Here is a 24,607-nt window from a genome sequence, read left to right on the forward strand (position 1 = left end):
TCTTCAGTAAACTACATGAAAAAGTTTTCAAAACAACATATCAATCAAAAATATTATATCCCATCAATTACCATCTATGATACATTTGTTAGGCTTCTTTTGATAAGTCTTTCTCATTTAAAAAAATGCTTTCAGATCAGGCAAAACCCTTTTTTCCCCTAAGGACTACTTTTCAGTCTACTGCCAAAGTTTGAAACATTGAATATACTTTAACATTGCAGTAAATGGGGATTTCTGGGGATCTTTTTTCCAGGGATCTTTTGAGCATATCGGGGTGAAAATCGCCAAGCAACCATGTAATTTTCTTCTGTTTCAGATAACTAATAATGCACCTTACCAAGAGGCAGAACTACATCTTTCCCACAGGAATCCAACATTGTCTTTCTATTGTAAATTTTCACAATTGACAATGGCAAAGACGTAGCAAAGAAGTTGCAGGAATCCTGTTATAATATGATTCTCAGTATTCAGCTTTCTTGCATGTCTATTCTCTCTTCTCTGATCAAATGTGATAGGTGACAAAAAGATGCTTCCAGTGTTCATGCTGGAAAGACACAGCTCTAACTTTTTGTACAGTGCCTTAATCCCCTCTCCATCAAGTATTATTCTACAAACTTTTCCTTTTTCCTTTTACAATTTGTTTTTATGACAATGACCGAAACAGAGATCCGATATGAAATTATCTGTAAATTCCAATTGATGCATTCAGTGCTGAGCTGGGATGAATTTGTATTTTTTTTTTAATTAGTATACGCCTTCTTATTACCTCCTGATGCAAGCTAGCACTCACATATCAGTGGGTATAACAAATAGGTACACAATGATATCATCTGTACTTGCATCATATAATTGATTCTATAGAGATGATGTTAGTGATGAGATACAAAAAAAAAAAAACAAGAATATAATGCAAACTACCTCCATCAGCATGCTGCCACGATACTGTTTGGGGAGTGAAGGAAAGACAGAGTGCAGACAAACAACAGTAAGAGAGTGCAATAGCCACTCCTATACAACACAGGAGCTCACTTAGAGTAGCACCAGTGAATTAGGTGAATATTCCAATTAAAAGTAACCAGCAACTTTATGTTTTGATAAACAGATATGTAAGTTGGATTTTGGATGAATTCATAGGAACAAAATCCATCTACTTTCCAACACAGGTGAGAGTGAAGGAGGGAGGGGGGCAAAGTTGAATTTTGGGTAAAAAATGGTGCATGAGTGACAGAGAGAAAGAGGGAAATAATTATGAACAAGTGCATTTGGGTTTGTTTTACTTTATTTTGGTAACACCACCTCATATTCCAAGTAAAAAAAACGAGAACATTTAAATCTCTTCTCCCTTCAGTTTGTAGAAGAAAACAAATGCAACTAGATTTCAATCTTGTCATGGCAGTTCTCAGACATCTCTAATGAATCAGTCAAGTTCCAACATAATCATGAAATCTTGTCACAAAAATAATATAAATAAAAGGGGGAAAGTGACAATGAACAAACAGGAAAGGGCAAACCATGCACAACCCAGTCTGCATACAACATGCAGTCGCTTCATAACCTGTAAAGAAGAAATCTCCATAATTCTATATTTCATTATAAATTAACTGTCTAAATATCAAAATCTGAACATAAAAGCAAGAGAATATTGTGATCACTTTGACATTCACCAAGTAATCAAGTTTTCATTATTCTTAAAAGAAAAAGAGAAAGAAAACAAAAACTGAAAGGTTTGCTATTGGATAGAGTATAGTTGGCAAAAATCTAGATTTAATAATAAATTCAAGGAAAGAAATCCTGAAGATACTATGATTGGAAGCCAATGTTGCTTTGATACCACTATACACTGGAATAAAATCATTCATTTTAAGAGCTCTCTAAAAGGCTGTACCTATATGGCAGTAGATACAAGGATAAAGCAACATGAGACACCTTATTTTTACTGTATGATTACCATACACATGTAGGAATCTACCAATGTGCAATACTTTTATGAATGCACATACATATCCCTGCCCTTATACAACCGGGTGGGTGTTTCATAAAAACTGTTTGTAAGTTACCAGCATCAATATGAACGACTGGTAACCATTCTTAGGTGCTAAATCAACCCAAATGAACATTTGGTGAATATCATTTACCACAAGAAAGGATCACCAGTCGTTCTTAAAGTCATTTGTAACTTACGAACAGCTTGATGAAAACGCTCCCTGGTATAATATCTGTTACATGCAAGTGCAATAGTAAGTGTAATAGAAGCTGATATACTCCTTCCAAGATTCGTGTTATTTGACTCAGGTTTAGCATGGACAAAACACCATATGTAGAGTTGTACATGTATCTCATAGAATTTTTGAAAGAAATAAAATCAGAATTTGATTATTGCACTTGATATTCACAGGTGACAGTTTTCTTGAAAGATAATTTTGTCCTCAAGGATAATAAGGATATTTAAACTCAACATTTTTCATATCCATTGCCTTTTGATGAGAAGTTCATACAACATTAAATTTGACCCTTTATTAATCTACTTTCACATTGTTTGCAAACATGTATAAATTTCCCATAATAATAATAATTATACAGTTTTGCTTATATAGCGCTTAACACTTACTTTATCAGAAGTCTCTAAGCACTCTACAGTAACGCAGCATAATTACCATGGCTTTAGCAGAGCAGCTGTTACGCGCACTGCATTTCAAGAAATATATTCCTACCAGAGAGGAAAAAAAGTTAATGATCATGAGACTGGGTCGTCTGAGTTATGTCAACAAATAGTATTTATAAACATGGTAGCAACATGAAACTATGATTACATTTACGTTTTTCTGTGTACAAATCAATGTGCAATACACTAGATTCGGAACATGCAACATGATACCAAAAAAAAAGCATGCAAGGTGATGAAAACCCTGTAATATACAATGTACAGGAATAAGAACATCAGTAGAGAAAATTTGAATATTATCACCTTATTGAATTGAAAACAAAAGTGAACAACGATGTCAAGAAATATGTAAATATTCCCATTATTAACGAAATATACATGTCATTATGACAAAATAACTCAAATGAAATTCAAAACATCTTCAACTTTAACCCCATAATACCATCATGCATATGTATGTATACACAAAGGTTAGCGATTGATCGTACGCTTGATTTCTATGATTGATTGTACATTGTAGCCAATGCAATCAATCGTAGAAAAATGTTCTACAATCATTGCTAAGCTTTGTGTTACGGGCCCCTGTTCATGACTTATGTAATTGAAATATTTTTATGAATGTAAATAAAAGACCTATAGAAAGGTTAAATAAAATGATAATGAATGATGCTCCAAATCAAATCCTTGGTGTATTTTCACAAATCAAATGACCTTTGAATGTGTTCCTTTTAATCTCTCTCCCCTCTACTACCCCAAATAATGCATAACCTAAATCCATTAGCTAATACTTACATTCGTTGTCCGTTTTGATTTGACGTATGTACTAATGCAACAGGGTGGGGCGCGTTGTACACAGCGTTCATGAACGGTGTATTTGCAGACTGGGAAGATAAATTCATCAAAATAAAAATAAATATCACAATGCTGTAAGATAGAATCCTTTAGCATTCTATCAAAAATCATATTGCCATCACATAGAGAAGACTGAAGCCCCATATACATGACAAAAAATTATTCCGATGTTACAAATATTTCAATCGCCAGATCTTTTTTGAAAGAGTACACTTCTTATTGATATGCACTGTATAAATTTAACCATTTTGTCTATTTTGTGGAAAAGACTTCATATACAGGTTTCATGGTAAAGAAGTAATACTTGAAGGGTCTTGTTTTTATCCTATAAATGCATATTACACTATACTTACATGTACACAATATAATACTGATTTGATGTACTCACATGTACATGATAAACCTTGTTTTCCAAGCCCTACTAGGAGGTTGAGGCAGAGATTACAATAGGCTGGTTTGTTGTAATGTTTTAACCTCCATACATGGCTGCCATCATCTTTCACATTCTGTACAAAAGGTCAAAGGTTAAAAGGTCATGTCAACCTTGTCAGACATCAGTATCAAAACGATTGCCCCTAAATGTACAACCATGCTTAGATATATCCCCATTTGAAAATAAAAAATTGTATGAATGGCCAGAGATATAATTAATATATATATTGCTCCATGTTGAAATACAACAAGAATAAACACAATCTGAACAATTCATAATTAATCTGAACATTTCATAATTTATCTTCGAGACACATACATGTATTGGGGTGGAGCTTTCATTTGGGATATTACGTTTTCTTCCTGTAAATATTGAACACATCAATATGGGGGGGTCACAAAAAAGATGATTGATTGTAGCTCTCTTTTTTTTTATAGATTATCTTTTATGATATTTTGGCCATGTTATTATTTGTTGTTGTCAGTATTATTAGTAATCTCCCTATAAAATCAACTGTGAATGAATAATTTTCTTGAAAAATAGGTCCTTATTGCATGTACCTACTGTTCAATATACCCACTTTCAACAACTCAGATAATTATTTGAAATGAGAGATTTTGTGTAAAGCTTTGTGTTAAAGGGCCCTTGAGTAAGCTCAGGTGCCTGCAACACAAAGCTTAGCAATTGATCATAACACTGACTTTTTATTTTTTACATTGACTGTATTGACCAAGTACATACAATCCATCCTAAAAGTCAATCATACAATCAATTGATATGTTTTGTGATACAGGGCCCTGGTACCTACTGATTCAAGGCCAAGAAGAACAAGAAGAGGAATGGTTGTCATGCCGCCACGGATCCACTCTTCTAGCGATACAGTCCCATCTGAATCAAAATCAATCTCTATCATCATGTCTTGTAAGATCTAAATAAAAGAAAAGGACATATAGATGTTAGATGAAAGTATAATACTATTAGTATGATTATCTCCTAAAATCTACTAAAATCTAAAGGTTGTAAGATTTTTCATTAACTTCAACAGGTAATCCTTTCACTATTAAATGCTTTGATTTTTATAGGCTTGATACTGGATTATAACAGGTGATTTGTAGAAAGCAGTTAATAATGTTTCATATAACTTGACCAATGGTTGGAATATGACTTTTTAAATCAAAGACTTCTCAATTAACAAACAAGGATTATTAAAAAGAAAATGTATTTTTAATATCATCAAACCAGTTAGATAAAATTCCTTAGAAAAACATTGCATATGTTCAGCAAAATTTAGTCAGGGTTATTACAAAATATAACAACTTTTTGTTTAAAATATGTCCATCAAACTTGTTGGCATCACATTTGATAGTCCACCCCTAGGTGTTCTAGAAGTAATTTGAAACTCAATTCTTCCTCCAAGGTTTTGGCAGCCAAAGGTTAATATTACAAATTTTATCCGATAAGAACTTACTGGTCTTAATTCAGTGACATCCCATCCTAAATATTCAGCTACATGCATCATCTGGTTTACAATACAATCCAGCTCCTGTGACGTACAACAAAAGAATAAAGAATACATGATGTATTTTAAATCATTACATATTTGCCAAGGGATTTAACTTGTTCTAGGATGACATTTTTTATTTCTATTTCATTAATTTTACCAATAAGTTCTGTTCGACTATGTTATATAAAATGATTGCCCTTTAAAATAATATCAAATATTCCTACTTATTTCAATATCAACTTTGATAAATCCTAATAAAATCTACAGGTTTCTAATATTCATCATATAGTAACATATGATTACTTAAAGGTGATAAACAAGAAGATGTATCCTCTAACTTTGATATATTTCCAATAAAAAGCTTACATTTATGTCTTGATTTGTTTTTACTATTTCTCTGTGCAGTAAGAGATAAAACTCCTTAATATGAATGCTTTCAAACATGAAGAAAATTGGTACAAAATAAATTGAAATGCAAGTGATGCACCATAAAAAATAAGAATGGCAACAATTAAGTATGAATGTGTCAAAGTAAAAAAAAAAAATAGCAAAAAGAAAGTATTGTATAATTCAGAAAAACCTGGGGGCTCTTTCATAAAGCTGTTCAAACTTAAAACATGACTTAACGATTGACTAGTGGTCTTTTTGTGCTAAATGATATACCCCATAGTATTGATTTAGCTCCCATGAAAGGGTCAGTGCTTGTGAGTAAAGTTGTTTTATGAAAGCTTCCATGCAGGAAAGTTATGATTATAAATATATAGTAAAAATGTTCTTTAAAAAGATGACTATTTCAACTTACACTGCTGTCAAGAATACCATTGTCATCTGTATCGTATAACCTGAACATGACTGTTTGGGAGAAAAGAAAATAGGGAGAAAAAAAATAAGAGAAAAAATATCATTAAGACAAATGAAATCAAGACAAATGAAATCATACTCTCTACCGGGGAAAAATGTGACAGGTCAATGACCTTTGCTACTTCCTAAATCCCACTTCATCATTCTAATAACATGCCTTTTGATCTTGTAATACTTGTTTTATTGTGATTACTTTCTTATCTATTAGTTTTGAAATCTCAATGTATCACATTGCACTGTTTAAGACATAAATTTGAAGTTGAATCTTTCACATCAAATTTTGTTTGTACTAATTGATGCATTTTTTTTAGTCCTTATTTCTCTTTCATGTTCAAGGGCAAAACATTACAGTTTATATCATATTTTCATTAAAAATATCTTGTATTTTCATTCGTTTGAGAAATTACAAGATTATATAAGGAGACAAGAAAATTGAGAGTTATAATGTCATTAAAGCCATGACATAAACAACAGCTATTAACTCTTTATTCTCTGCCTACAGTTACCTCCCATTTCTATATAATGTTCACCCCTCATGATGTCTAATAATTATCTCTAATAATTAAACCTTACAGGTCAATAGAACAATCATAAACTCCCCAACTAAACAAGTGTCTTTTGGTTGTAACTCTTCAAACTGGATTCAATTGGAAAATTTATTTGTCATCATCAATTAATACAGAGTATACATAACAAGTCAGTTATTTAAATGAGAACAAAGAAATTATGATAATGGCATTCCTACAGAGAATCCTAAATGACATGAGTATTTTTTTTAGTCATCATCACATATCTTAATGGATCATTAACACTGTAATTAACGTTTGTTTTTATCCATAAATCTAGCCCAAACAGCACCCTGACACGCGACGACGAGGGAAAGGAAAAATAAAAGGCAAGAAAAAAATCAAATAGTGAGATATGATGGGGGTAATCTGAAGCAGATGCCATGGGTTTGATAGCTAAATTCCAGGGAGGTCACGGCTGAGATAGAACCAGGCACATCAAATGAGAAAAGAAAATTGCTGGAGAGAAAAGATGGGACATACAGAATGGGTAATCAATTAGCAGTGTACAAAGAGAAAGGCCATTAATGTCTGGGTAATAGTATGGAAATGATTTGGAGTATTAAGAGCTGATAAAGGAAATGAGGATAAAGTAGGGGTTACAGTAGTGTTTAGAGATAATGGATATGGCTGAGGCAAATATATCAACAAACAAATTCTGAATAACATGCAGTCAGTATGCTGTAATATGTTGGCTGAGGAGACTGGCTCAATATCCTACTTGTAGTTGTTCTGAAATGACCACAGAGGGAGGCAATGTAGTAACATGGTGATTCCTTTAAGGATGATGGATGTTCAAAAATAGATTGATGAGAAATTTGACTATTGATTTTCATTTATCCTTCATCCATTGCGTCTCAGTGTCTACCCTGGCGTCTATGTTTGTAATCTATATTAGGAACCATAAATATATCATACAGTGAAAGCCTAAAGGCTGATACAACCTCCTACAGATCTTGAGCGATTGAGCCTTTATAACTATCATTTATCAATGGATTTAAATATATCTAGAGATAGTAGTAAGTTTGGGATTAAAATTGCATAAACTGGACTACTATATGTTTTTATTTGAAATGCTAGGCTACATCGTCATCTTCCCGCACAAAGGCTGTTAGCGCACACTGCACGTTACCTGCCCGCAGAAAGGCTGCTAGTGTGCAGTGAACAGTGTGCACTAAAGGCCTTTGTATAAGAAGAATTGTAAGAGCAATTACATTCATTTATTTAGTTATTTCCTCTTTAAGGATATTCATAGCATAGAATGATTAAGAATATTCCAGAATGTCTCAGTAAAGCTTTGTTAGACATGAGTAATCTTTGTTATTTCTGGAATGTTCAAAGACAATAGACTGCTAGTGGCAGAGAAAAAGACAATTAGATTAGCTACATTGTTTATATTGTTAATTTCACTGAGGTCATTCAAGAGTCTTCTAAAATTAGACGCTCTAGAAATTGGCAGAATGTTCTTTATATAGACAATATTAGAAGCTTCCAGAATAGTGAATAATTTATATACAAGCTGGCAGTTTCTTTAAGGAGATCATCATATCAGATCAGAGTTTCACACCAGACTTTGTGTCAGAGCATAGTTTATTTCCAACTGGAATACAACATCTTCTGTGGAATTATTTGCACACCATCAATGAACTGTTTGCAGTTACTTTGAGAGAGGAATTCTCAGTTCTCATCGAGACCATCAACATGTTTTAATGAACGCTTTTCAACCCATTGATTGCTGAAATTGACTTTTAATCATCATCAACATTGTCTTCACAGACATTTCAACTCGTTACAGTGACTCTTGTTATTCATCGTGCTTCAACATCAATTTCATCATCGCCATCACTGTGAACTTTAATTTAAGGAATTTTCGCCAGCCAACTTGGATTTTCTCTGGATTTAACTTCGGATTATAATCAGCACTTCAAGAGATGTAAGATTAATATTTATTTATATTTTGTTTAGTGATCTATATATTTCCTGTAATAAAAGAAAAGGAAATCAAATTTAAAACTAAATTTTCATTGTTATTTGTTGCAGTATCGTAACAATTGACAAAAGGCATGTTTGACATGTTTTAATGCAACCGATATTTCAAGTCAATTCCTTGTTTTGTTTTGTACAAAAGACAATAAATGCTTATCTTACCTGTATATGATGAAAAGGTTATATTTTACATCATTCTTAACCAGGTATAACAGTTTCTTATCAACTTTAGGAGAATATGAAGTATAACAAACAGCATTGAAACTGGAGCTCAAATAACAAGTGTCATCACCATACGTCTTAAACAGGCATTCCCTTTTATAATTGCAGCTAATCAATGAGAAAAAACAAGTATTTATACAATGGAATGCTGCTGTGCTCTAAATATTCAAAGAAACTTCATTATGGGTTTATTTGTGATATCATCCTTCTACTTTATTGCTATATTTGGCTCGTCTATTGACCGATTCCCATCTCTCCCAAAAAGGTAAACAAAAGCGACAAGGCACCGATGATTGGTGGATAAATTGAATGGAAGGAATGTGAAAACAAGATTGACGACATGTCCTGCTTTTTCAAGCAGCCGTGTGTGGGTGTGACGTATGGAGCATCGCGCTTCAATCAAGGCTGCCGGATTTGCCGCGACTTAAGCGGACTGAAAACCGAGTCAATGTTGGATAGCATTACATCGAGCGGGATTTGGGTGGTGGGCTAATTTTGCTGTCATCAGTATAATGAGGGGAGGAGATTGAGAAGAAAGTCACGGCACAACTGCTAAAGACGGAGGGAATGATTGTGTTAGAAGGGAAAGAGAGAAAGAGGAACATAGAGCCACATCTCACATGTGAGAGATCACAATACAGAAATACAAGAGAGGACGAGTGAAGGTATGAACCAAAATTTAAAGCATAATTATGCAATTTACAAACAACAATAATAAACATTTATAAATCAGTCATCAAGGTCGAGTGAGCAACACAAAATAGAAGCACAGGATTATTCAAAATTGGGTGGGGGGTAGATAATTGAATAGTAACAGAGATATGTTGGGTGATTTAAAGAGAATGCAAAGTATAAAAATACATTATATGGAGATTCCATAACATATATGCACCTTTAAAAAATGCTGGCATGCAAAACATTACATGGGCAAACTAAACTTCATGGTATTTCAATAACAAGGGGAAAAGAAAAAGAGGGGGAAAGATATGTATATAGCAGTATGACAGCAATACTGATGGTAATAAGGGGATAAACAGCAGAGGAAAAGCAAATTTACAAAACAAAGATGACAAATTGGGGACAAGATTCAATGGAAATTTAAAGCTTAAACATGGGATGTAATGAATAATAAAATGAGATGGTGAAATTCATCAAATAATAATAATCAAGACATCATCCAACGGAATAGAATAACCGTGAGAGATGTTAGTAAAGATATACATATATGAAAAGAAAAAATGTTAAAATAAAATTAGAAATAGAATGGATGAGAGAGGGATAATGACAGAAAGTCAGAGAGAGAGAGGAGGGAAAAGGAACGAAAGAGAGAAAAAGAGAGAGAGACGGGGGGGGGGGGGGGGGGGGGGAGGTGATGAGATGGGGATGAAATACAGACAGAGAATGAGAGCAAACACATGCAACATTGCATGACTTCAAAACGATATTTCATGGTGATATTGAAGGAAAAAAAATGTTTTAACACGGCAAGTATTTCAAGAAAGTGAAGATTTGCAGTTCACACTATCCCTTTTCTGAGAGATATAAGTCCTTGACTAATTAATTCCGACAGATTTGGCATCTTGATTGCTCTTATAAGAAAAATCATGAATACAAAAGCCACTCTGCAGGGTGAACAGAAAAACAGTCCTTAAAAAAATGTTCCGGTCTTAAAAATGATATAGTTTCTTATCAGAAATAAAATGGCACTTCAACAATTTATTTTCAATATTCTACTGTAGAATATCAACCAATCTTTGTCCACTACTCTCAAACAGAGTGGAAAACTTCATGTTATATAACATCCCCTTTGGTTCAATTTTCCTAGAAAATCTAGACTGCTAATGGGTTACTTGGGGAATTTACTCACATTCTAATTTATCCTCTGGTTTGCCGCCCTCTAGCAATGACAAGTAGCAGACAATATCTTTCATGTAGACGACCTGATTGGTGACATCTGGATGTGCGAGTGACCCTCGGGAGGAGGTCAATGCTCCTAATGATTCTGTGTCTTTGGTATTCCTTTTGCTCTTGCGTATGGCAGTAAAGAGTGCACTCTTTTTCCGCCTGTTGTTCTCCATGGATTTGCCTTTGTTAGAACGAAGAAATTAATGGGGATGCCCCAAAACCATAAAACGTCAGAACCGTAAAAAAAATACCCATGAAGAAATGGAAATATTCAACACTTAAGTATAATGATGTCTTCAGTATACAGAATGTGCTCTGTCTATTTCTGCTTTTATCTAGAAATTCATATTAACAAATAGTATAAATTTGGTGTAAGAAAAATTGTATAAGTAAGCTCCACTGCACATTTGTTCAATATCTACTGATATTGCTTTCCCCGATTGCTTTATCATCAATTCACTTGAAACATGTCTCCCCCGAAAAAAAGTAAACTAGTTTCAAGAGAATTCTCTCATTATAATGAGATTTAAATACAAAATTACTCTGGAAGGAGAAATCTATAGAATGCTCCCTACATTTTCTTTTTAAACTAACAATTGAAGTTTCTTATACATATAAGCTCAATATATTATCTACAATGTTCTGTGCTTACTAATAATCCCATTCAATTTTGTATAATAGTCACTACTGAATACTTTCACTGATTGATGGAACCAACTTATTTTATTTCCGATTTTTCACTGTATTCTATTTCTATCCTCATCATTGTTTCTAAGATGACCTCTGACCTTTTTTAATATCTCCATGTTCATTAGTGGTTTGTTCGACCCTGAGTGCATCAGTGCGCATGGAATGACTTGAAGGGGTTCCGTTGGAGGCATTGGATTTCTTGGATGAACTTCTCGATTGGGTGGGGCTTCCTCTTGTGATGACACCAGACTCCTGTCCATGTCCTGGAAGAGGAAGAAGAAAAAACAGGAATGTTTTTAAAAATTTTCACATTTAGAACATGAAGATGTATGAATATAATTTGTGTTTCTCTCAGAAATTCAAAATTTGTTTCATGCACAATCATATCCATAGATAGCAGATAAGATCAGGAAGACATAGGCTGCCTTCAATCAACAATACTTCAACCTAGGAACATGCTTTTTTTTCCAGTGACATTTATTTCAACAGAAATCTCAGTCATGATTCTACAACAGGCCTTCTTCCAAGTCTTTGCTCTTCAGAAAAGATTTATCTCAAATTTATTGATGATTTGACAATATATATCTAACAAATTTAAAAAAAAAGCAACATGAACCCCCACTCCCCCCAAAAAATCCCAATGATCCCTTGATTAAGAATATTCTAACATTATAGTTTTATGTGTATATTCCACAGAACCATGATAGAAACAATACTTTTTCTTTTTACACTCTTCTTTGAACTTCTCCACACCATGACATTTCATTCAATTGACAAAGAAGTGGGCATGTCTGTTCTCCACATATGGGCTGGTTGGGCCCTCTACAATGTAAATGAGGACATTTAAAATCAAAAGGAGAGTAAAATCCTATTGCACATTTGCGATCTGCATAAGATATGAACCTGGTCTCTCACATAACATTGCAAAATACAATGTAGAATTATTAATTTAAGATTAAATGATACTACTGCATCTTTTATAGTTGCATATAAGTGTAAAGAGGGGAGAGAGAAAAGAAAAAGAGAGAGGAATGATTGAAAAACCCAAGTGCAAATGTAAAATACATCAACCTTCTTAAATTTAGAAGGTGAGTGCTGAAAAATGTGAGTTGCTAAAGGTAGAATTTGCCTGGGCCTCATGTTATACCAAAAACACTTTTATGCCCATCTAAGACACAACATGACTTGTGTTTTTCCTATTTTTCACCCAAATTTGTAATTCAAGCAACAAGCATTAGTAAATTCTTCAAACTGTTATACCACACCATTCCTAGGGAGTTTATGAAATAGTTGTTTCTAAATAGTTTTCTTTCTCAAAATGTGAACATGGCACCCCATTTTCCAATCGCCTATCAAGGCTCTCAACCAAAGCTGATGCCATCAAGAAGAACCAATATTGCACAATCGTAGACGACAGTCAATTTTGGTGAGCTTGGATTCAGTCAGCGCCACACATTGCGTGGGCTGTAAAGCTAAAGTGCCATGTCCATGGTTCATGCAGTGATTGACTAAATGCCCTCTACCAAACGCCTGCTTGTCATCAATGTTCTCCATGCTAGTTCGCACACAGAGATAATGGATTTAAAGATATAATGAAAGCATTGTGAATCAAACGGTCTTGGGAAAAAGTTGGACCCTATAATACAGTTGCACTTCTCAGTTTATTAATATTTAAGTGAATGATAATAAGAGACCCTCAATTTTGATGAAACTAAAAACCCAGTGAAAAGTAGCTCAAATAGATATAGATAGATAAGACTTAACAGTCTTCTTTTAAAAAAAAATATATATTTTTTTGTATTCAAAGGTTGCTTCTTCATTGTAATATTGATTACCACCAATAATTCTTCTGAACAAAAATAAAAATAAGGAAGCTCAGAATATATTCTTATTAAAACACAAATTCAATTTTCTCTTTAAATATAGAGTTTTAGATGTAAACCAATCAAGACTGATGAATGAATGCCTACTTCCTAATGGGTTTAACGGATACAGAAATTGACTCTTTCCATTTATGAATGAAATAGATAGTAAATTGCATTCTGTGTTCTATCTTCTGCATTTAAAGGATATATGGGATTGATAAGGATCGTTTTCCACATGTGTGGAGTGTTGTGGCCCAGTGGATTAGTCTCCGGACTTTGAAACAGAGGGTTGTGGGTTCGAATCCCAGCCATGGCGTAATTTCCTTCGGCAAGAAATTTATCCACATTGTGCTGCACTCAACCCAGGTGAGGTGAATGGGTACCTGGCAGGAATTTATTCCTTGAAATGCGTGTGCGCTGTAATCTTAGTAATTACGGCTGCCAAGCTACAGCTGGGGTAATAATATCCAAGTCCTTTGGAAGCGCATAGAGACATTATTCATAATCGTGATATGCGCTATACAAGAACTGTTTATTATTATTATTATTATGAATAAATTCTCTTTTTTCTATCGGCCAATAAAATCCTTTCCATTTCAGAAGTTTAAAACTTGTCATTGATATGTCTTTTGGACAGGTCCCCTTGTCTATTGCTAAAGATGTACACGAATAAGGCCAATCTGTCATGATATAAAATTTGGAGACTGACAGATGCCAAATAAGATTGAATTCGGTATACATGTTCAGACCATGCAGCACTTTTAAACTTTTAATACATCACTCATGATTCTGCATAACCTGAAAAAAGTCATTTTAATTATCAAAACACACTCTTCATCCCAAAGTTATATAGCAAACATGAACTATGATTTAAATTGATAATCTTCTGTAGTTAATATCATCCAATTATGTTCAAGTAGAAATAATGAATATTCTACTTATATCTTCCATGTCCCTTTTGAAGGAGTGGTGGTGGTGGATAGGGGGGGGGGGGGTGGGTAAGTAATGCAACTGCTTACTATGCAAGCTACGAGTTTCATTGAACCTTATATCCCCTACTAGCTCAGTCGACTTGAATTCCTAATTCATTGATATAAATATTACATGCAGATAATGTGTGAGTGGCAAACATTGAAAACTTGGGATACATGTAATTAAAAAAAAAAGAATATGAAGGAAAGGGAAACAAGGATCTCTAAAAAATGATGGTTCAACAAATATTGATGATATTAGGGAGAAAGGATTTGCAGAGACATCACATTTCATATGAATTCAATAAACTGTTGTTTGTGCATCTGAAAGAAATCATTTCAAAAAGGAAAAGTAGTTCATTAAGTCTGAGACTTATTTCTCACCAACAATAAAAAACAGGGTGCATATAACCTGCAAGTGGCAAGTGAATTTTTTAAATTGTTTGTGTAAATACCAGTTCCATGAAAAAGAATGGTTTTCAAAATCTCCTTCAGGTAAGCAGTATATGGAATAAGGGGGGGGGGGGGGGTTAATTGAAAACTAAACACAATAGTATTTAAAAACAAATACGTTAAAGTAGAAGTAATATGGGGGGTGTACAAAAAGGTAACACATGAAATTCTGAGGATGAGGTGATATAAAATATGCCTTTATGCCAAGCTAAAAAATGTAATATGATGCTTTAACATGACAAAATGAAAAGTTGGATTAACCAGAATTGTAGAAAATCAGACAGTTTGGAGCCAGTGTCAACATTATATATTACAAAAAAAAGTTGGATGTACTGGTATTGGTGCACTACACTTCATATAACAATGCATCTATATGTAGAGAAAGATGACAATGGAACTACTTAGAATGGAAATAAATCATTCTATTTTCCACAAACAAAGTCTGAGTCAACTTGCAAAGATTTCTAAGAGTTTCAAGTATCTAGTTTTTCTTTTAAAATTTCTATTAGTGCATCGTATTTGAAGCATTTTATACAGAAGCAAACAACAATTTTTTTCCTTTTGCAAATAGAAAGGTAAAATACACAAAACAAATTGACCTCACCGGGTGAAAAATAGAAAAGTTTGAATGAATAAAAAAGCGAGATTATGATTTGAGACCTTGATTCAAGATCCTAATCATCGGGCACGCGTCATGTGGATCAACCAGGGGATAGGACCAAGTGATGATGTCACACTCGTTAAGACGCCAAGCTTAAAATTCCCAATGCTTTCTGGAGTGGCTAAAACCATCGCAATGCATTTAATCACTGTGCCATTTTTAGCCTGCAAACCCCACAGGACAGCGCTTGGATGGGAGCAGGAGGAGCAGGAGGAGTAGTAGCTGTGCTAACGATGCAAACACAGACGTCATGACTGCTTATCTTACAGGCTTTCTTCTCTTACTTCTGGGAGAACTCAAATAGGGTTGGCATAAGGTCTTGAAGCTGATTGTGATCTTTTCTTTCCATTTCTAATATACACCTTGCAAGTGTTACCAGTCATAAAGATTGAACAAGTTCAATACAAACAAACTTTTTAAAGTAATATCATTAAAGATATATTTTTTCAGAGATGAGAACAAGTGATATTGTGCAGCAGAATTAAACACCAAAATAAACAGAATTTCATATGCGATTTACCTTTCCTTCGTTTTCTGAAGCTATTTGTAGCTTAATCAAGAGATTGAAATAAAAAGTACTAACAAGTAAGGTATTTTCATGATCATCTAAGCTTCATTCTTTGCGAAATCTGACATTTTCTCACAAAATTGCATTTGTTTATATTAGGTTTGCTAAAAAAATAGCAACCATGTTTGACTTTTCTTCACATTTTACATATTTTATGGTCGGATGGATGATTGAGGGCAACATAACAATGTTCATTTAGGCCTTATTAATGATGGGATTATATACATGTAGCTCTTTTAAAGAGCCTACAATATCATCTAATATCATGAACTTGACTTCGACAGCTCAAATACAGGCTTTCATAATGAGGAAAAAATGTAAACAGCACACGCCGACGGCTTTACAATATATCAAGTAGAAGATACTCTTATCATCCAAATTTGATAAACATTGGTGATGGACGTTTAATCACAGTCATGACAAGCTATCATCAATGTATTACAAAAATGACTCTGATGTAGTAAAGAGAAAAAAACTAAGGCTGTTAACACATTGCATGATAAAGTGATTTTAACTGTTGGCTGTTCAAGTGGAATACTGAAAATTTGCATGTAATCACACCCATTTTCTTCATAAGACACATTTGTGAGTCAATCGATGATAGGAAAAATAGTGTCCTATGTTGTGTGCTAGTATGGTACATAAATAAGGATGTGTTCAATGTCAAGTTTCAAATTTTAACAGCAACATGAATCATGATTGAAAACTCAATTACAAACACAGAACACAAACACGATCAGCAGTGCACCGTTCAGTGTCAAAAATATAAAGCTATTAGTAATATGCTGATAGTCTTTAAATTTCCCGCTTTTGTTAGTGCAACTTTATTGTGCAGTTTGACCCATCACAAGAAAGGTCAATTTGGCACCTGCTTGTGTAGGTTTCCACTGCGAGAACAAATCTAAAGACATTTTTAAAGACTCAATCATGTTCAATGTCGCATACACCATGCTGAAGGTCGTAAAATTTGAGGTGATCGCATTTACAAACGCATCTTTTTCGACGCTTAAATTTTCCTCCAAATCATGATTTGAAAGACGTTTACTTTACGACCAGGAATGGAGGACATTGAACACACCCTGTTTCTCATATCTACGTTGTGTAATCACGTTCTCAATCATGATATTTAAATTTTGAAACCTTTATTGAATACACCCTAAGACAAATAAGATATGTGAAAAGGTCTCTGTTACAATATCTTCCCGTGTTGGCTCAAATTTAGCCAAGGTTTGACCAAGAGTGACTTCATGCAGCATGTGCACACAAAAGATTAAGAGGTTTAAATCTTGCATTTTTTATAACACAAACATGTTGACTTTTTTTCATTGAAATGCAGATGTATTTTTATGAGAAAGGTGAAGGGAAAACATGTGTAAGGAGAAGACCCCCCTAAAAATATTCTAAAAATCTTGGGCATGTATCTAAAAAAAAGACAGAATGTTTTTGCAGCATTGAAAGAGAAAAAATGTTCTAAAATAGCACTGTGAGAATAAGCACACAAAAGAATGAGCCAAACACGCTCTCTACTAAGGTCACAGAAATACAGGTTATGTATTGATTAAATGTTCCATTGAAAGACCAAAGTGAATATCAAATGTTTAAAGTCCCTTGTCTTTGCCATGCATGACCCCGACACACATTCTCTCCTGATGAATTCAGAATTCAAATGTAGAGAAGTGGAATGCAAGTTGCAACAAGATAGCAGAAAAAGAACAAATTGAGAAAACAAAGAGGGTTAATACAAAAGATGTGTGGTGTTAACTGTCTGGTCAAATACAAATGTGGACAGTGGATGATAATTTGGAAAATGGGGAAAAGAGAAGTAGACTGAGATTGATCTTGTGTAAGGGAAAACCATGAACTTATGCAGAATATTTAAAGAGAAAGGGGTGTCATAAGAGCCAATAACACTTTGTAAAAGGAAAGAAAGGACAAATCCAAAATATTTCATGTCTGAAATCTGATTTTGATTATAAGAAGTTTAGCATGAAAGACACAAATGGGCATCATCTCTGAGAAGGGTATCCATCTATGCACAGCAGATTTAACCAGTTGCTACTAGAACCAGGCGATTTCTGTACAAAGCTTTTGAGTTTCTTCCAGTGTTAAAGTAAATGGCAGAATTGCACTAGCCTGAGTTTTCAATTGTCGGACATCGGACAGGAGTGTGTTTTTTTTTCATGGTCAAAAGGTTCATGCACCAGGACATGGATAGAGCTGCATATTACGGGGAAAACATAATTTTCTGTACAATTCAGTACGGAAAATTCATATTTGACAGCTTTGATATGTTTTGTGGTGAGCGAGAAATAAAAGGGGATGCATTAAAACTAAAATGATTGTATATCTGAAACCCCTTGCCCTAAGTGTCATGATTCACCTAAGCTGTCAACAACAAAAAAGAGACACTGTGTACAGTTGGTGGCAGTCTTTGCAAATGTCAGTAGGAAATTTGCGGCCATGTAAGGATGGTCGTTAATCTTATTTGTCTCCCCCTTAACCTTTTCACATCTAGGCAAGAACAATTAATTTCACCACTGGGTTTTATGCTCTCAAGCCATTTGATACAAGATTAATCTTGCATTCAGAACAGATGAGCACGTGGGCAGGATATTGTGTAGTCTCACGCATAGATAAAAAAGTTTGTTTCTATTACTTTTGAGTTTTTATTAACAATCTATTGAGCAAAGCCGTAGTTTTTAAAGCTTTGATGGATACAGTACACACTCTTGATGGAGCCGCGCTTACACAAGTTTCAAAATATCTCAAAGAGGGCTGAGCTAACAAAATGAGCAAATGTCAACGGGGTTACCAATGACAAGGTTTGAATGATAAACACTACAAGGGACTCCGAGAGAAAGCCGTGAGTGGGTGGGCGGAGGAAAGAGCACGAAAGATACTTGTAATATTCAACAGATTTGGACGATTGGTGGAGAAAGGGATATGAAAGGGAAGGCCCATCAAGTAAACAGAAAAATAATAATCTTCCATTACATAAGATGACAAAGGATACATGGCCAGCCAGCATCAATTAGTAGAGCTGCTGCATGTTAAATACCACCCGAGCATCAACTCCTTTTCATTTTTCAAATTTTATACACCATTTTATTTTCCACTGGAAACAATGTTAGGTGATGGGATGGTGAAACATAATGGGAGACACTATAACAAATCTATAAGATGCCGAGGTAAAGATTTATTCACGTATGTTACAATGGGAGTGTGGGATGTAACTAAACTGGAAGAACTGGCTCAATGATCAATTTGTTAAAATGCACATACACGTCTGGCTTGATTGCAAGATCTAATAACAATCTTCACCTGTGGGTTGAATAAACATAGACAGGAAAACAATACAAGCCAGCATGCAAGATCCACTGAAACATCAAATGGAGGATGCATGTGCCATAGTTGGTGGCACTTCCATCTTGATTTAATGATTACCTTCAAATGGTAATGTAACTTACTCCAGATCTAAATCTGCAAATTATGTCACATGTCAGTTTTTCTTTCTCCAAAGAAGTAATGGAGTGCCTCAATCGTTAAGTTCTTTGTGGTCCTAATATATACATAAACCCAAAGAATAATTCTTACCATTGGTCATTTCATTGCCTTCTGTATTGTTGTTGCCGCCACTTGTCGGCCCAGCAATTTCAATCGGAGAGCTGCTCCCTGTGATGGCAGCACATGCCGCAGTGGTGGTAACGGTCGCGACAGCACTGCCAACGTCGTATATAGCGCCCTTCTCCTTTTCTCTGCTGGTATGCCTGGAAACTGATGGCGTCTTCTTGACAAAAGAAAGGAAGAGATGTCGACAGAGGTCTTCTGGCATATCCACATCAAGGTAGGTTTCCATGAAGAGCTTGAAGCCTTCATAGTTGATGGGCTAAAGATGTTCCATAAGAGAATCATAACAAATGAGATACACACTATCAGTAAAACTATTACTGCTTCATACAAACTATATTTTCCTTAAGGGAGCCATATTAAACATCTTGTGTTTAGTTCTAACAGTTACTGTGGGACAGTGCTTTATTGACAAGTAACAAAGAAGTTTTGGAGCTAGGACTTGTTATATTTCAGAAAACAAATCCTCAGTCTTCTGACATATATACACAAAGTTCCAATAGCACTTTCATTCATCATTTGAAAATTGAAATCTGTTAGCTCTTCTCGATTACTTATTACGAGCACGACATCATCTAGATGAGACAGTCAAATAATACTGCTCAACAGATAAATAGGAAAATCATTACTCCTTTATCCAAAAGACAATTAGAGAGTAAAATTGTTTAAATTCAAGAATATAGAATTATCAATATGATTTTTTCCACATCTTCACTAAAGCAAAATGAACCAGTGTTTAAGGTGGAAAAATATAAACACATGAGACAACCATGAACTCTGAGAGCAAACTATTTGTGTTGACTGTTTGTACAATCTTGTGACATTCAAATATATTCCAATTGCGTCATTAGTCCTGAGAGAAATAGTGAAGTGTGATTAAAAATACATTGAGGCCACGCATGCAGCTATCAAGGGAGAGAGGAAGAAGAGGAAGATGACTCTCTCGAGAAGGATAGACTTTCATTTCTAATAAACACCACAAGGACGATAAGATAGAAAGTGCTTTATTTCATTTGGAGTGTTCCATTCAGAAACTCAACCACTGGTCGTCAATCGCCATCATATAAGGATGACTGAATGACGGAGGGAAATGCATTATTTTAGTCTTTAATTATAGTTCATCTATGCTGCTGTTTCTTCAGTTGCAAACTCATGATGGTTTGAATGAGGTAGATTTCTGGTGATCTATTTATAAATTGTATTAAACAACAGGAAATGGCACTCCATATTGTAAAAATGTTCTTCTATAAATATTTCAAGATGAAAATCATCAAGTGAATTAAAAAACGAAAATTGGCATTAAATTGATTGAAAATAGTCTCATATTGTTGGACATCTATAAAATACTTATGCCACAGACCATCTGGTATCATTACTTCTGGTGAATTTTCAGTTATATGAACAAAATTATGATGTATCAATTGTTCCTTTTTCTACACATGACTGAAGTTTCATCAAAGTAGGAGTAGATTTCCTGCAACCAAAATCAAATTCTGACTAATATTAAATTGAGCATTTAGATGCTTAATAACAACAATAATCTTAATCTATGATGATTGGATTTCAATCTAATCTGATAAGCTGAATCCACGTGATTGAGAATTTGATTTAATAATATGTTCCAGTGTCAAGTCAGTGTGCAAAGTCATTCGTATCTATTAAACAGCTTTGTGAATCACCCCCTGGGTCCCATAACACAAATATAAGTATTTGATTGTGGGGCTGATTACCATGATTGATTGCATTGATTTATGTGTATGATCAATCATAGAATTCAGCCTCATGATCAATCATTAAGCTTTATGTTACAATGCATATCTACCTAAGATGTGAAACCATTATAATGAATATAACTTACCTGCTCTGGATTGTATTTGGATAATACTCCATTCCCGTTGAATTCTTCTAACACATCCTTGAGAGTTTTTCTTGAATCTGAAAACATTAGGATGACAAAAAGAAAGAAAATCATGAAAATGCTAATCCAAATAGATGCTTTACTTCATGTACTTGCGTGTGAATGTAAACGTTACAATAGATGATCATCCACAACTGTTGCCATTTCACCTATCTTTAGTAAAAGATAAATTGATATCAGTAAAACATATTGTTGATGTCAGGTGCTCTGAAGGAGGAGGTATTTTGGAGATGATATCTTAAAATTGAAATAGAATCAATACTTAATAAAAAGGGCATTCAAGTATGAATATAATTACAGAATCACTCCATCTTCATACAACAATATGAAGAATAACCATTCTAAAAACATGTTTGCTAGCTCTATTTCTATATGGTGAGCAACAAAACATTTCCTTTCAAGGCTCTGACATCCCCACTTCCGTAACTTGCCAAAACAATTACAAAACAGGTAATGGTTTTTGCCTTGTATTAGCTGATCAACAATGTGTTTTTAACATGTGGTACTGAATTTTTCAGAAGCCTAATCTCCTGTGGAGGGCTCTAAGGACCACTGAGTTGCAAAAGGGCATTAAAACCTGTCCTTATCAACAGGTAATGCCATTATGCTTCTTTAAAAGATGATGAAGTGTTTATACTGATGAGTAACAGGAGCTTTAGCATTTTTCATGAACCCTCTGAGGGGTGACGACCACGTAACTAGGAACGTGCTTATACATGAAAATAGCAAAAGGATTCCTGCTTGGAGAGAGAGAGATTGGCAGAAACGATGGGTGAGGGGGGGGCAAGAGAAAGGGAGAAACAATTGAATATAATCATCACTGAGAAAATAGATGAGAAAAGAAAAATAATAAAAGGTGAGATAAAACACAAAAGGGAAAAAAGAAAAAAAAGAAAATAGGGACGAAAAATATGGAAGAGGAGTGGGAAAGACTTGAATATTCAAAATTTATTCATGATGAGAGGAATGGAAGGATGATGATATGACAAAGAGATCTCAGCAATGTCTACCTAACTTTGCTTTTTTTTTAAGAATAGCACTTTACATTTTGATGAAAATACTGAATTATTCATCTCTCTTTATCATAAGTAAAAATCAGCATCCATAAAATAGATACAGAGAGAATGGGTGATTTCAAGTACGGTGTTGAAATCTGGTGTTGGTGCTGTGACAACACAAACACCAGCCACAACACCGTACTTGAAATCAGGCTGGTGTTGGGATTGACCTAAAAAAATATGACGTATTTCCAGCAGTTCGTGTTGAAGGATGGTGTTGAATGTCGTCTGCTGAACCCAGCACTGCGGCTGGTGTTGACGATCTACGTTCAATTTCCCCATTCACCAACACCAACCCCCAGGGATTGGGAAAATCATGATTTCAAGTTCGGTGTTGGTGTTGGCAATCTCAGGCTCTTGAACAGGCGGCAAACACAATTAAACATCCCTGTATAATTAGCTTTTACAGTTAAGATGAGTACAAATCATTTGAGCTTTATATGTTTTGATGGAGAATAATGTTCACTCTTTCTTGATTTAATAGAAGCATTGGTATTCTGTTCGATGAGAATTTCATGCATTTCTCTCCGATTTCATTTTTGTCGTCGAGACTTCTCGCGTGAAGTTGAGAGGATTTAGCAGCGCAGCGCAGATGCGTGACGTCTTGTGCTATCGATAACGCAATCAATATTGTTCCTCTGAACCCAGCTCAGTGTTGGAGCTCGGTTCAGTGGCCTTTTTACGCTCGTAACACCAACACCAACACCGAACACTACTTGAAATCACCCAGTACACGTTTTCTATGGGATTTGCACATTTCATCAACATTTTGTATGGCATCGCCATGAAAACCCCCATATATCTCAGAAACTAAAATAAATTGCTGCCTAGAATTTCAAGTATGTATGAATAGGACTTGTACTTTCATTGTCTGCAAAAATCTCAAAATCATTTTTTTTTTATTGATACGACGGTTCCGATGAACGCCAATGATAAATACCTTAATATACAAATAGAAATGTGTAAACAGAGAGAGAGAGAGTCATTTCAATCTCTGTCTCCCCTACTTTAACCAAAGATTACGTCAGAAATTGTACTTCAGGGACTAGTTATGACATGATTAGATAATTAAACTGTTCTCTGCTGTTGCTATACATCATTAGAAGCAATGTCAGAAGCCATTACAAGTGTTGAAATATCTAATTACCATCAGCAAAGTTGACTTCATCTACATGCTCTTCATCCAATTAATAGCACGTAATCAGATCAGCCTAACATCAAATGAGAAGCCAACAGGCCAATAAAACTCTTCCTCCCTTTTCAATATTTAACAAATGCTTTTAGGCGAGGGGGTAAGAGCAAACAGCAGCTTGAATAACAATCACCCATTTTGCAGGAGATTTGAAGGTACCCTATTTTAAAGAGAGCAATGTTTTCATCATCAGCTATTTACCATCAATTAATGTATGGTTGAAAAAGGATGTAAGGTGACAGAGTTACGCTGGCACAATCCATTAAAAGTAAGTATGGGTAAATTAACCTTGTAATGTATTCTCAGCTTGATATAGCTATACACTCCATTGACTAATTTTTTTACACATCATATTAAAATCATTCTCGGGGATTTAAGGGCATACAAAGGGCACCTTTTTCACAAATTACAAACTTAATCTAAGAAAAATTATAATGATATTTCCATAAAGTTCATCCGTTCAGAAAGTACAATGCACACTTAGTTTTCTATCGGTTGATTAACTTTAGGAACAACATGATGTTGGAATGTTAAAGGTATGCTGGGGAAGTTTAATTAATCATGTATCTAGCTGGCACCCAGTAAATCAGATTGCATATTTGATCTGATGTTG

At 34.5% G+C, this 24,607-nt stretch overlaps 1 protein-coding gene across 2 annotated transcripts in view; it reads right to left on the minus strand.

Annotated features, from left to right (window-relative positions):
- LOC129255552 (diacylglycerol kinase beta-like) overlaps positions 1–24,607 on the minus strand; it is a 145,506-nt gene that overhangs the window by 14,219 nt on the left and 106,680 nt on the right. The window contains exons 3-12 of one of the 2 annotated variants that reach the window (XM_064097202.1): positions 21,685–21,761; positions 19,794–20,085; positions 11,780–11,944; positions 10,954–11,172; positions 6,254–6,303; positions 5,416–5,490; positions 4,756–4,875; positions 3,903–4,020; positions 3,455–3,543; positions 919–942 (exon numbers count right to left, since the gene is read on the minus strand). In XM_064097202.1, coding sequence (XP_063953272.1) covers positions 919–942; positions 3,455–3,543; positions 3,903–4,020; positions 4,756–4,875; positions 5,416–5,490; positions 6,254–6,303; positions 10,954–11,172; positions 11,780–11,944; positions 19,794–20,085; positions 21,685–21,761 — 1,229 coding nt within the window. The remainder of the gene's footprint in view (positions 1–918; positions 943–3,454; positions 3,544–3,902; positions 4,021–4,755; positions 4,876–5,415; positions 5,491–6,253; positions 6,304–10,953; positions 11,173–11,779; positions 11,945–19,793; positions 20,086–21,684; positions 21,762–24,607) is intronic. The other variant, XM_064097203.1, reaches the window with a different exon arrangement.

This window comes from Lytechinus pictus, chromosome 3 (assembly GCF_037042905.1).
Source record: "Lytechinus pictus isolate F3 Inbred chromosome 3, Lp3.0, whole genome shotgun sequence".
Lineage (NCBI taxonomy): Eukaryota > Metazoa > Echinodermata > Echinoidea > Temnopleuroida > Toxopneustidae > Lytechinus > Lytechinus pictus.